The following is a 14550-nucleotide window of genomic DNA, read 5'->3' as shown; positions in this document are numbered from 1 at the left end:
TCAGCAGAGGATCAAATACTTTTTCCCCTCACTGTAGGTGGATCCGCCCCCAAAATGAATTAATCCATTCTGCTAATAAGAACCATGTGCGGTTTGTTTACATCGCATACTTCCTAGTTTTAGAAATGTACTACATGGGGCTGGAATTGCCCAATGGAGAGGATGTTACTGAGGGTGTCATGAGCCCTAGAGATCTGCTACTACTATTACTAGCCAATCCAAAAACCCTCAGAGCAGCTGGAATAGCAACAGCTGATGGGTTGGGTTACAGAGCTGCCCAGAAAGGAGAGAGAGTGGGAGGAGGAGGGGGACAGCCAGAGAGAGAGAGGCTTTTACAATTCATTTATAATGCATGCTTTTGCTATGTTTTTTTGGTATCTATGGATTCAGAACATCTTCAGCTATGCATGTGCGCATGTTTTCTGTACTTATCATGCAGTATATATTATATTATTATATTATATAAGTGGAAAATGTGCAATAAAGATTCTGATTTTGCACCCACTATGCTCAGATGTACCCCAACCCCTCACATGTTTTTTGCACCCTGGGGTGCAACTGGACAAAACAAAGACACACAGTACACTGGATCACAGGCAGAACAATCACACCTTTGCCAATTGCCCCTCTGGACACCGCAAACCCTAAACATAGCCCTGCTGCTTTGAGCAGGAACTGTGAGCACTGTAAGGTCAGCAGAATATATAACAAAACCCCTCGGGCATGCCAGGTGCCCCTCTGCAACTTCCTAGAAAGGCCCTACTTTGCTCAGTGGCATGACTATTTCAGGGACAATAGAATAACAATGTTCGCCTAGGACTGTTTCCATAAAAGGTGCAATATTTCAGTGTTATGCATTCAACTATATACATATTTGAATACATAAGGCTTTGAAGAGCATTTTCTAAGTGTCAAAACTGTTCACTATTACTGTGTGGGGTGTTAAATCAATAATAATAATACAAAAAATCAGTTTCTTATTTTTTTTTTACTTTATTGCACATTGTCCACTCAAAACAGTCTTATAAGTACATTATTCGTGAATAATGATTTTAGCAGAGGTTGTTCTGAAACAATATAAATTAAACTCATTGTAGTTCATATTACATATTGTTTATCAGCTAGAACTTAAAATTAGTAAAAATGGGACAAGTTGGCTCAGTCTTATGAAACTTGTAAATGGAGCTTGAAATGTCCAACTAAATGTCCAATTTAAAAAGTCAAATGAAGAAAAACAGTTAAATTGAGGTTTCAATTAAGTAATTGAGAGCTCAGTTGGAACCAAAACCAGCGAAGGGGGTCCCCAAGACCTGGATTGAGAACCAGTGCCTTAGCCTATAATCGCTGATCGTCTGGGAGATTTGTTTTAACCGGGAGATGGGTCCTGTTCAAAACAGGACATAAAGCACACGCATACAAATATATGCACACACAAACAAAAACTTACCTATGTTGAAACACAGACAGAACATTAATTATTATGATAAAAACAATTTTAAACACTGAAATTATTATTTTAATTTTTTTACACAAATCCAGGCAAGACGCTAACTTGCATTTTTACACAGTATGCCATGAAGAGCATTTGTTTAGTACAAAGAAGAAAATGGACTGAGAAATAGACGCTACACAAGTATATTCAGTATTTAAACAATGTCTCACTGGGCTAATCTGCCATGGAATAGATCACAGTGTTAAAGTAGGTCTTATATCCTTACAGGTCTTCTATATGCTGCACACTTGCATTTCTTCACTGATTAGGCAAGGGATTCTCTGACTTCATTAACAAAATCTTCCTCCTCCACCTCCTCCTCTTCTGTTGAAGATTCAGGGGAGTTCTCCCAAAACACAGACCTTGTAACCGTAAAATATAGTTATGTAATTGGATTTTTTTTTTTTTGGCGCAACATAGGATCGCTGTAAAATTGGACGTGACATGACACAACACGACATGCTTGGTGTGTCCTAGGCTTAAGAGGGCATCCCCCTGTATGGTCTTTGTGACCTCCCACAGCAAACATGAAATAAAAAAACATGTTATGTGGCCTTTCTTTTCCTTAAGACACCCAGACTGCTTTATATATCCCAGGAGAAATACCCTGAAAAGTTCATTTTTGTTTCACTAGTATTGTATACATAATGTATTTAAGATTTTTTTTTTATATATAATATTCTGGGGGGAAGACCCTTGCAAAATAGACTTACAGCTACAGTCAAACGTATTCATACCAGTCATTTGAAATATAATTATTCTGTGATTCAGTTTTATAGATATTTAAATATACTTGATTTGGCCTGAAGAAACCTGTAATGACTCACAGAATAGCATTGTTAATGAGCAGTATATGTACTTTTAGCTATAACTGTGTGTGCGGCACCAACTTAGTCTGTGCCTATAGAAAGTCTACACCCCTTTCAAAATGTTCACCTTTGGTTGCCTTACAGACTGCAATGCTGTATGATTGCAGTAAAATGCTTAGTTTTTAACGTGCATCTACACATCCTACCCAACAACTTCAAAGTGAAAACAATATTCTGGAAAATTGTAGAAAAAGTATTAAAAACCTAAAAACTGAAATAGCTTGTTGTGTATCCTCATTGTAATAGCAATCCTTAATTAGCTCTGCTGTGAGCAGTTGCCTTCAAAATCATACACCAAGATGGCTTCCACCTGTGTTAAGCTGTAGTAAATCATATTAGTTCAGGATAAATTCAGCTGGGTAGTGCATTTCAAACCAAAGACTCAACCATGAGCACCAGGGAGCTTTTAAAAAAACAATCTCTGGGACAAAGTTGTTGAAAGGCACAGATCAGGGGATGGGTATAAACAAATATCAAAGGCCTTGAATATCCCTTGGGGCACAGTAAAGAAAATAATTAAGTGGAAGGTGTATGGCTTGTAAGAGGTACCTGTACCAAGTATTAACTCAGGGTGGTTTAGACTTATCCAAATATTATATTTCAGTTTTTGTATTTTTATGACTCATATGTATTTTTTCACAATGAAAACTTTTTCACATTAACAGTGAGATGTGTAGATAAGTGGTGAAATAATCCTGAATGTATGAAACTCTTGAGGCACAGTTCAGTGGGGTTGTAGACTTTCTGTAGGCACTGTATAATTACTGAGCTAGAGAGGAAATAATGAGTAGTACAGATGAGTTGTCAAATAGCTTTTACCAGTTTTTTTTTTTTTTAATTGAGATCAATAATAAAAGAAATTGCTATATGGTCCATGTAATGTTCATCAATTCAATTTCATGAAAGTTCAGGAAAAAATATTTGTTGGGGATAAATGTTCATCTACATTTTTTTTTATTTACTGTAAAGACAGAACATTCAGTATGTGGTGTGCAAGTGTTGTGTTGTTACTGATACAAAGTAATATTAGTATAACATTTTTGTTCATTTCAAATGTGCCCATTACATTCCTTAATTTTGCCCTGCAAAACAATGTGACTAATCTCCATAGTCTGATAATGTGTTCTTTAAATGTATGCCAAACAAATAAATTGAAACTGAAGGCAGTGGGTTACCTTAAATTTAGGGTCAGTAGTGCACACAACTGCAAATGAATCTGACTGGATGATATTATCTTACTTCCACTCAAGTTTTATTAATTCCATTACAAAGGCTTAGCAATAATGAAAACAATGTGATCTGGGTCTGTTTTTGTCAAACTATATTTATATATTTTTTTTGTTGTAATTAAGTTATTAAAGCATACATGCCAACAAAACAAACCACAATCATATAATTGTATCGCACGATACAAATTAATCAAAAACATTATGAACAGATAGGACCCTTCCATCCACCCCCCCATCACCTGTATCCACTGCTTACCTCACCCACCCTGAACCCCCCTCATCCCTCTGTGGTGTGGAGAAACAGTCTACTAATGGGACTTCTCTTGCTCAATATAAAGCAAGTCACCACCAATTATGATCAAAATAATTATAAATATGCAAATTATTTGTATCCCCATTTTTGCCCAGATTATATTTTTATTGTAAATTTACAGACATAACAAAGAAATAGCAAGAACACTAACCAGGTTTATCATTTTTAGAATATGACCCTTTTTATTTTGGACAATGAGAATCTTTAATTCACATACAAATAAGACATTTGTAACTGTATATAGTGTAACATCATCCCAAAACATGTCACAACATTAAAAACACAATACGTGCATTAAAAAATATACAGTGCATCCGGAAAGTATTCACAGCACTTCACTTTTTCCACATTTTGTTTTGTTACAGCCTTATTCCAAAATGGATTAAATTAATTATTTTCTTCAAAATTCTACAAACAACACCCCACAATGACAACATGAAAGAAGTTTGTTTGAAATCTTTGCAAATGTATTAAAAATAAAAAACAAAAAAAGCATGTACATAAGTATTCACAGCCTTTGCTCAATACTTTGTTGAAGTACCTTTGGCACCAATTACAGCCTCAAGTCTTTTTGAGAAACAACAACAAAAACGCAGATGACCACTCATCTGGTGTGCCAAGATATATATGACACTGCCATAGGCTGCTCTAAACTGTTTTACAATTAAATCTGTAAATAAAAATAAAGTGGAAGCACAATAGGGATAGCCGCACACTCAACAACATCTCCTGCATGGAATTAATTTGCTACAGAGGCAATCAAACTAATCAAACTAAATATTGCAATTGTATAGCTTCATTATAACAATTCACAAACTAACAGAACTTCATAATTTACTTAAATTGATTAATTTACTTTGAGATAATGTTTCAGTATGAATGCAGAAATTAAAATAGTGACATCTCTAACTTGTCAGAAAACAACAAAAAGTAACGGAAAGTAACTGTAAACTGTAACACGTTATATTAACTTGTTATTGAGACATGTAATATTATTACAGTAATGCATTACGTTACATTACTAATGTGTTACCCCCAACTCTGGTGGTGTGCATGTAAAGATATGTGGTCGAGTGGTGTAGAGGGAGGAAGACCAAAACCAAGATAGAGTGCAAAAAGGTGGGGTTTTATTGAGGCGCCAATAAGTTGACTCAAAAATGAATACAGCAACAAAAATGAAACCACAAACAAGGACAAAATAACTGTACTGTTATGTATCCTAATTGTATACCCATATAGGCCTACTTCCAATCAAATGAACAAGAATTATTAGCAGAATTTGATATATAAATTGCACTGCTCACATTTGTGTCCTACTCACATTCGACATACCCAGCTATGTTATCTCCCCCAGAATGAGCACCAATAGGCCTATAACTTATGTAGAGTTTTTGACCCATAACTCCTCCCATGTATCCATTGCTTGCATGGAACAGAAAAACACAACAAACTACTGTCTATCCACCCCTATGTTCAATAAACACAATGGCATAGAAGAGTTTTGGTTTATACTGAATCTAATTTTGTAATCATAATAGTCCTAGACATTAAGTTGCAGTGGCTTATAGCTAAAATCAGATTCCCCCATATATGTGAACTTTGCGTGTTCACTTATACAAAAAGTGAGTGTTCGTGCTCTTTAAACGTCTCATTACATGGCTACAGCAGCCAGCCTGCACTGTTTGAATAACTTCCGAATTCATTGACAGTTAATTGACATTGACATTGACATTGACAAACAGACGCTACACAAATAGATTTCAAAAATCTCCCTCTTTATACAGTTAAGTTCTGCTCATTATTACCTTTGTTTCTTTTTATTACTTTTCTTACGTTGTTTTTGTTTTACTATTTTAACAAACAAGTATTTTCTGCACAACGCACTATGCAAATAAACAGCGATTGACATGTATATTCACGGTGACAAACATTATAAGGTGCTTATCATACTGTGTTGAAGGCTGTACATGATCACCCTACTTCACAGTGCAGTATATATTTTTTCAATGTTTTCACTGAAATAATTAATTCTTCTAATGAAATAATGATGTCTGCGTATTTCTTCTTCTTCTTCTTCTTCCAAATACTTCATACGGTATGGAAACTGTTTGGAACAATGAAAAGTCAAACTGTGTTTCTTCATAGCTATGCAAATGATATAGAGAATATTAGCTCATTAATTAAAATGTTGAACTCCTAATTTTCATCAATTAACTAATTATTTACTTATTTAATAATTTATGTAATTATACAATTCATACTTTATTAGGTATGTCTAGATGTTTATATATATCATCTGGATACATCTAAGACTTCCTTGAAGTACAAGTATACATTTACAGCAAGACTGGGGAGTCATCCCCCTATTTCACACTTCATTATTTCAATATAAGTGAAAACACTGAAAAAATATAAATTGCACACCACACACTGAATTTTAGATTTTTTAACAGAAAACGTAAATATGAACATTTATCCAAAATCTATTTTTTCAAAAATACTACCACCATTTTCTAAATTTTGCAGAACTTTCAGAAAATTGAATTGATAAGTGTTACATGGACCCTATGTCTGTGTTGTGAATTTGATTTATCTTCATCTCAGGACACCACCTCCTGGCGTCGAGGCTCATATCCCTGTTCTCTTCCTGGATTTGAATGGTAATGTCTGAAAGGGATTTTCTGAATAAAAATGTATTGATTTCCATTTTACCAAAGTATAAGTGTCTTTTTTCAAGAAAAAGTGTTCATGTCTGTGTTTATATGAATTAAGCAGCAGGGAAAATAACTTGATGGAGAGAAAAGCAACATTCATGATGATGAGGATTACTTTATTTTTTATATAACAAAGACATTTTTCCAAATCAAATTACAGACTAAGAGGTAAAACTGAAGCTGCACACTTACACAGGACCATGATTTTTCATCTCATCCAAAGGGTGGAGCAGAGAAGGGGTTCAGTTAACTGCTCTTGGTAACACAGATTCATGCAACAGGAATAAATGCTTGATACTGAAGTTTATTCAAGTAGTGTAAATCAGATTTAACTCATGACAAAAAATATATATTTTTTGTGTTTGTCTGTATACACAAATATACACATTTATATACACACATACATACAGCTGGGTGTATAGTGTAGGAATTACACCCATTTTATATGTGATCCCCCACAATTTTAGGGGCTCAAAAGTATTTGGACAAACTAACATAATCATGAATTAAATTGTGAGTTTCAATACTTGGTTGCAAATCCTTTGCAGTCAATGACTGCCTGAAGTCTGGAGCCCATAGACATCACCAGATGCTGGGTTTCCTCCCTGTTGATGCTCAGCCTGACCTGTATTGCAGCTGTCTTTAGTTCCTGCTTGTTCTTGGGGCATTTTGCCTTCAGTTTTGCCTTCAGCAAGTGAAATGCATGCTCAATTGGATTCAGGTCAGGTGATTGACTTGGCCATTGCAGAACATTCCACTTCTTCCAATTAAAAAAGTCTTGGGTTGCTTTTGCAGTATGCTTCGGGTCATTGTCCATCTGCACTGTGAAGTGCCGTCCAATGAGTTTTGAAGCATTTGGCTGAATCTGAGTAGATAATATAGCCCTAAACACTTCAGAATTCATCCTGCTGCTTTTGTCAGTAGTTGCATCATCAATAAAAACAGGGGAACCAGTTCCCTTAGCAGCTATACATGCCCATGCCATAACATGCTTCACAGATGAGGTGGTATGCTTCGGATCATGAGCAGTTCCTTCCCTTCTCCATACTCTTCTCTTCCCGTAATTCTGGTAAAAGTTGATCTTTGTCTCATATGTCCATAGGATGTTGTTCCAGAACTGTACAGGGTTCTTTAGATGTTTTTTTGGCAAATTCTAATCTGGTCTTCTGGTTTCCTGTTTACATCTTGTGGTAAACCCTCTGTATTTACTCTGGTGGGGTCTTCTCTTGATTGTTGACTTTGACACAGATACGCCTACCTCCTGGATGGTGTTCAGGTTCTGGCCAACTTTTGTGAAGGTTTTTTCCTTCACCGGGGAAATAATTCTTCTGTCACCCACCACAGTTGTTTTCCGTGGGCTTCCGGGCCTTTTGGTGTTCCTGAGCTCACCAGTGCGTTCTTTATTTTTAGGAATCTACCAAATAGTTGATTTGGCCACACCTAATGTTTTTGCTATCTCTCTGATTGGTTTGTTTTGATTTCTAATGCAAAACTGAAGGCAAAACGCCCCAGGAACAAGCAGGAACTAAAGATAGTTGCAGTATATTACATTACATTACATTATTTGTCATTTAGCAGACGCTCTTATCCAGGGCGACCTACATTTGTACCCATTTATTTGCAAAGGATTTGCTAGTTTGTGCAAATTCGTTTCAGCCCCTAAAATTGGGGGGACCATATATAAAAATTAGTGTAATCTCTTAAAGCACATATTAATGGTTTTCTTTCAAATCCATTGTGGTGGCGTACAGAACCAAAATGATGACAATTGTGTCACTGTCCAAATATTTATGGAGCTAACTGTATGTGTGTATATATATATGTTATATATATATATATATATATATATATATATATATATATATATATATATATATATATATATATATATATATATATATATGTTTATATATGTGTGTGTATATGTGTTTTTATATATATATGTGTATATATATGTAAATGTATATATGTATGTACATATATATATATATATATATACACTACCGGTGAAAAGTTTTAGAACACTCCCATTTTTCCAGTTTCTATTGAAATTTAAGCACAGTTTTTCAGTATAGTTTCCTACACCATCAAAAGGCACTTGGAAACTAGAGGAAACTGACAGGAAGAGGTCTGACAAACCCAAAGTCACAACATAATCACAAGACAAGTTTCTGAGAGTCAACAGCTCACAGGACAACAGTTTAACAGCTTAACACTGGTTGAAGTAAGTAAGTCTCAGTTTCAATTGTGAAGAGAATACTTTGAACTGCAGGTTTGACAGGTGGAGTGGCAGTAACAAAGCCACTGCTAAGATGGCAAAATAAGAAAAAGAGGCTTGTCTGGGCCACGAAGCACCACCAGTGGACTACTGAAGACTGGAAGAAGGTCTTTATAAATCAAAATTTGAAATCTTCAGTTCAACACACAGGGTTTTTGTATGCCATCGAGTAGACGAAAGGATGGTTCCTCAGTGACACCAACTGTCAAACATGGTCTGGGGCTGTTTTGCTGGATCCAGAGTTGGCAACTTGCACAGTATGATTGGCACCATGAACCAAATCCGCTACCACAGCATTTTGCAGTGCTATTCAAAACCCTCTGGTATATGCCTAGTTGATCAGGGGTTCATCTTACAGCAAGATAATGACCCAAAACATGGGATGAACTGGACAGAAGGGTGATAGAAAAAGCAACCTACAAATGCAACAAATTTGTGGGAACTTCTTCAACAGTATTGGGAAGAACTTTCTGAACAATAATTGATTTCCATAGTAGAAAGAATACATTGAGACATTAAACTGCGTACATTTCAATGAAAACTGGAAAAATTTAGCCGTTCTAAAACTGTTGACCGGTAGTGTACATATAACATGTGTGTGCATCAATATATAGATATAGATATAGATATAGACAGATTATCCAAGTACACTGCTTACCACTGATGACTTCCCTCTAGTGGAAATAAAATGATGATGCTGGTAGCATTGAAACGTTAGTCTGTCTTGTCTTGTATGGTATGCATTAATTAAAAATGTAACTCTGAAGTCATTAAGTGTGCTCTCACATTATATGCTTTTCCTGATGAGTCCACAGAGGGAAGTCATCAGTAGTAAGCAGTCTACTTAGATTTATTTGCCCCATTGTGACTGAGCACCTGCTACTACTTGCAAGTTATCTGCTTAACCGCAGAGGTATGCCTTGATATATATACACATACATATATACAGCTCTGGAATAAATTAAGAGACCACTTAACATTGATTTCTGAACTTGGAATGGTCTATAAATTTTTTCCAGAGCTGTATATATGTATAAACACACACACACATTTTACTGTATTAGTGTCAGTTTTTTAAATAAAAGTCTTCTTACCCTATGTAAGTGAGATGCAGGCTTCATTAAATCAAAAAATTTACATTTTCTAATGTGGTAGTATTACGTAAGGTAGCAGATCTTACACTTTTTTTTCGGTTACATTTTTGTGTAATGTGCAATTGATTAACGGAAACAATAAATTAATTTCTTTGTCCTTGTGCTTTCTAAGACGTACTAATTGTAAGTCAAATGATTTTGTGTATATTTAAGTTGTTTTATATAGCTGGCAATAGGGGTCAAAACATCATAATAAGAAAACGTGAAAGGCAATATTGGATTGAATAGAAGTGTTGTTTGTTGTTGTTTTTTTATTATATAATATTCCTGTCAAAACATGATTTTTATTTTATTTTTCCCACACATTCAAATCATGCAGTGTCAGCTGAAATCCTGTTATCTTGGTAAAACCATTGTCCCAATCTCGTTGTTAATTAGTTAAACAGACCATGCATGCCTTTTATCTTGTGAGTGAATTATAAACCTTATTTATTGCTGTTGTATCAAGTCATACCTTTACAATACATGTATATTTAAAATAATCATGAACATAAGATATATCCTGTATAAGGTAGTACAACAGTACCTGCAGGGTGATAACTAGAATTATTATCATTCTGTAATTAAGCTGTAATTATTTTTCTTCCATCTCTTTTGTTTTATCATAACCCTTCAGCAGACGACCTGACAATGAATGAGCATCTTACAGGACCACATGCTTCTGGAGTCAACTCTATTCTACCAAAGGAGCATGGGAGTCAGTTTTTCTACTTGCCCATTATTAGACACAGTGACCAGGAGGTACCATCACAGACAAGCCTCTAATTATATTCCCCAGACCACAGTGTAAACTCTGTCATATCCATATTATTTATTTTCTGAGTCTCTTGCTTTTATATGTTTGTTTTTGTATGTATGAATATACATATAAACATACAGACGGGTGACAAATAAAAGAAAAACCTGAATAAATGAGTGAGGGAACATAACGAATGTAGATGCCTCCAAAGATGTGTACTGCATGATACAATTAAGCAATTAACATCCTATCATGCTCTGTGGTACGTATACAAATGCTGAGCAGGCCCAGTTGACCTTGATTTTGGATCAAGATGGCAAGAGGAAAGGATCTAAGTGACATTGAAAGAGGGGTTATTGTTGGGGCATGAATGGCTGAAGCTTCAGTCACAAAGACTGCTCAACTGGCTAGTCTTCTCGAAAAGTGGTCGAGTGCATGTGTGAGGTACACCAAGCGATCGATACAGGCCTGACTGCTTGACCCCTACAGTGAGGGAGTAGGGTTCAAGCAGTCTCTGTTATCATGGCATGGTTTGGGTCCACTTGTCCATTACGAAGTCATTACAAGTCATTACAAAGTTATTCTGAGTGATCACCTTTATCCTATAGTGAAACATTTCTAATCTGATAGGTGTGGTCTCTTACAGGATGACAATGACAATCCACAGGGCATGAGGGGTCACTGAATGGTTTGATGAGTATGAAAATGAATCATATGCTATGGCCTTCGCAGTCACCAGATCTCAACCCAGTTGAACACCTCTGGGAGATTTTGGAGTGACGCGTTAGACATCGCTTTCCACCACCATCATCAAAACACCAAATGAGGGAAAATCTTTTGGAAGAATGGTGTTCTATCCCTCCAGTAGAGTTCCTGAGATTCGTAGAATCTATGCCAAGGGGCATTGAAGCTGTTCTGGCATCTCGTGGTGGCCCAAAACTTTACTGAGACACATTATGTTGGTTTTTCCTTTTATTTGTCACCCATCTGTACATACATGCATATCAGATGTACTTAAGTAAAAAAAATATATAACGTTTTTATCCAATTATGATTTAAAATTACTTTAAAATTCCTTCCTGCTTTCTCCAGGTGCTGGCGGTTTGCTCCTGGGACTCTTCAATTCATGACTCGGTTCATCTGAACAGAATCACACCACCCAACGAGCGAATCTATTTGATACTTAAAGCAACCGTCCAACTCAGCCACCCTGCTTCTATGGAGTTAGTCATTAGAAAGAGAATTGCTGTAAATGTTTACAACAAACAGGTAACAAGTAATATTTGCAATATTGGTTTGTTACAGTGTGAATGGACAGGTCAATCCAGAATTCCGAATTTGAGGAATGTTTTTTTTGGTCATTGGGTATTGTACAATACTGCTGTTTTTGAATTATATATTTTGTAGAAAAAGAAATGATTGATTTCTAAGATCTGAGTTTGCTAAACAATAAATTGGAAACATTGTCATTAATATTTAAGAAAGAAACACTATCCCAATCTGATTTGAAATGGACAAGAAACACATCTTAATTCAAGTTTAAAATTGACCTCTGACTTGAAATTAAGTATATTTTTATGAAGCCTGTGTTAAACTGGTGTTGCTACTTTAAGAGAAGGCTTTGTGACATTTGTGTGTGTGTGTATATATATATATATATATATAAATTAAAATGGCTCAGAATTATTGTCTGCCTTACTTATTCATTATAAATAGAATTTTGACTGATATTATAACATATTAATTGATAACAAATTAAATTGTGTTGTTATTTAAAAAATAATTCCCACATCAAGGTTCTACACAGAGCTGCAAGTGCAAGTCTAAAGTCTACAGCAGAAACACATCAGAAAGAAATTATAAATAACTCAAACAGGTAGCAAAATATTATGTTGTGTGTGCCAGAGAATGAAACACATACCCAAACATGGCCGCAGCATATACCCTATTCAAAAATGGGTGACATCCACCAATTCAGGCTCATGAACACACACAGATGCATGCAGACATTGTTGATATGTGAAAATGAATATATCAGACAACCAAGAACACAAGATAATATAGGGGTGGTAGAAACATGCCACTAGCACAAACATTTGCTGGCTGATTATAATTTTTTCATACAGATGTCTTTAGATGATAATAATTTAGATAATTTAACAATTAAAAAACACAAGAATGTAATAGATAATGATGTTCAATTTTTGACACTCGTGTTTTGGGAGAATGACCTATATATATATATATATATATATGTATTATTTTTATCAGAATCCCACAATATTTTTTGAATTTATTTAAAAAAAAAAAATTTAATGGATGAATACATTTGCATGCTCAAATCGGTAATACTTATCAGCTGTTCACTCAGGGTGATAAGTAATGTACATCAAGTAAGGTAATCATCATCAAGTGGAGTATCATTCAATTCCATATTTGAAAAAAGTAAATAAAAAAGCCAATTACTTTAAAACTTTTATATTTTAGAACCCTCCACCACAAATCCTGCTCCACCGCTGCTCTGAATTCTGGATTCCCAGTTTGTCTTAAAGAGGAAATTCCAACCTTTCTGATGGCACTATAGTATGCTGTGTACTTAATTTCATAGAGTTGACTGAGATGCTGGGATTAAATCAATACTTTGACCCACCCGCAAATAGAAAACTACAGATCTGTACTCAGTTGCGGCATCATTTTTAGTAAGATGCCACTTTCTTCTAAATAGAAATGTAACCGCTATGATGTACAGCTTTGTAGTTTACTATTAGAGGAGGGGGTCAAAGTTTTGATTTAATCTGGCCCCTAGTTTGAAGGTTTTTAGTTTTTTAAATGTTAACTTCTCTTTGGGTTTATTTTTCAGCTTAATGTGTTTTCCTTCTCTTCTAGAGTTTTACACAGAGTCTGAAAAGAAGAATGTCGCTGAAAAATGTGCTGTATTCCTGTGGTGTGTTATATGAAATTGTATCCAACATACCAAAGGTAACTGAGTGGAGAGCAGTTATTGTAGGCACAATCATTTTCATATTATTGCATTTCTACTATCACAGTTTTGCAGAAATGTATTAAAATATCAATCAATCAATTTTGATTTTGAATAACGCCCTTTGCAGAGTAGCCACAGAACACTTTACAGATTGATAAACAGAAAATAGAAATAAAAATTAAAGGGGAACTACACCACATTTTTTTGTATCTTAATTCTGTTAGCTGTATATATTAAAATGAAGTACTGCTAGGTGTCTGACCCAGGATATGTTCCATTTTAATGAAATTCACAATTTTGTATGCATTTCGGATCGCAGTGCCATTTTGACGGTGTCCAGTCAGGGCTGCTGGGTTTCCAAACGAAGTTATGTAAACAAACATGACTTAGTTGCGGCCCTAGATTGCCTTCAGGCTAGCCTCCAGTACAAATCACTTTTGTTGTCACATCAAGGACATCAAGGTATGCCTGTAATGATTGTTTAATTTGATTATTATTTGAAGGGCTGTAGGTGGGAGGATGCTGTGTAGCGATTATTTAATTTGATCATTGTTTGAATGGCTGCAGGTGAAAGAAGGGGAGAGGGGAGCAATATAAACCTGCAGAAGACAGGAGAAGAGGGGGAGATATGGGGAAAACAAGAAGAGCACTGTGTTGTCTGGATCAGGAGGGAATGTTCGATCGCTGTGCTCTGATGTGCCTGATAGTCCTCTCTCACCTACCAAATAACTATCAGTGTCCTGAAACTACATACAGCCCACTATGTTTTAATCTTTGTT

General features: G+C 35.4%; 1 protein-coding gene across 2 annotated transcripts in view; it reads left to right on the top strand.

Moving 5' to 3' along the window:
- Positions 1–13767, top strand: part of kif13a (kinesin family member 13A) — a gene marked incomplete at its 3' end in the record, with an annotated part of 124535 nt that extends 110768 nt beyond the window's left edge. For both annotated transcript variants that reach the window (XM_066716017.1, XM_066716016.1), the window contains 4 exon segments: positions 6508–6563; positions 10666–10790; positions 11881–12057; positions 13675–13767. In XM_066716017.1, coding sequence (XP_066572114.1) covers positions 6508–6563; positions 10666–10790; positions 11881–12057; positions 13675–13767 — 451 coding nt within the window.
- Positions 13768–14550: the final 783 nt, after the last annotated feature.

The sequence above is a fragment of the Amia ocellicauda genome, chromosome 10 (genome assembly GCF_036373705.1).
Source record: "Amia ocellicauda isolate fAmiCal2 chromosome 10, fAmiCal2.hap1, whole genome shotgun sequence".
Classification (NCBI taxonomy): Eukaryota; Metazoa; Chordata; class Actinopteri; order Amiiformes; family Amiidae; genus Amia; species Amia ocellicauda.
The sequence above is the reverse complement of the archived record's forward strand: the minus strand, read 5'-3'. Positions and strand labels throughout refer to the sequence as shown.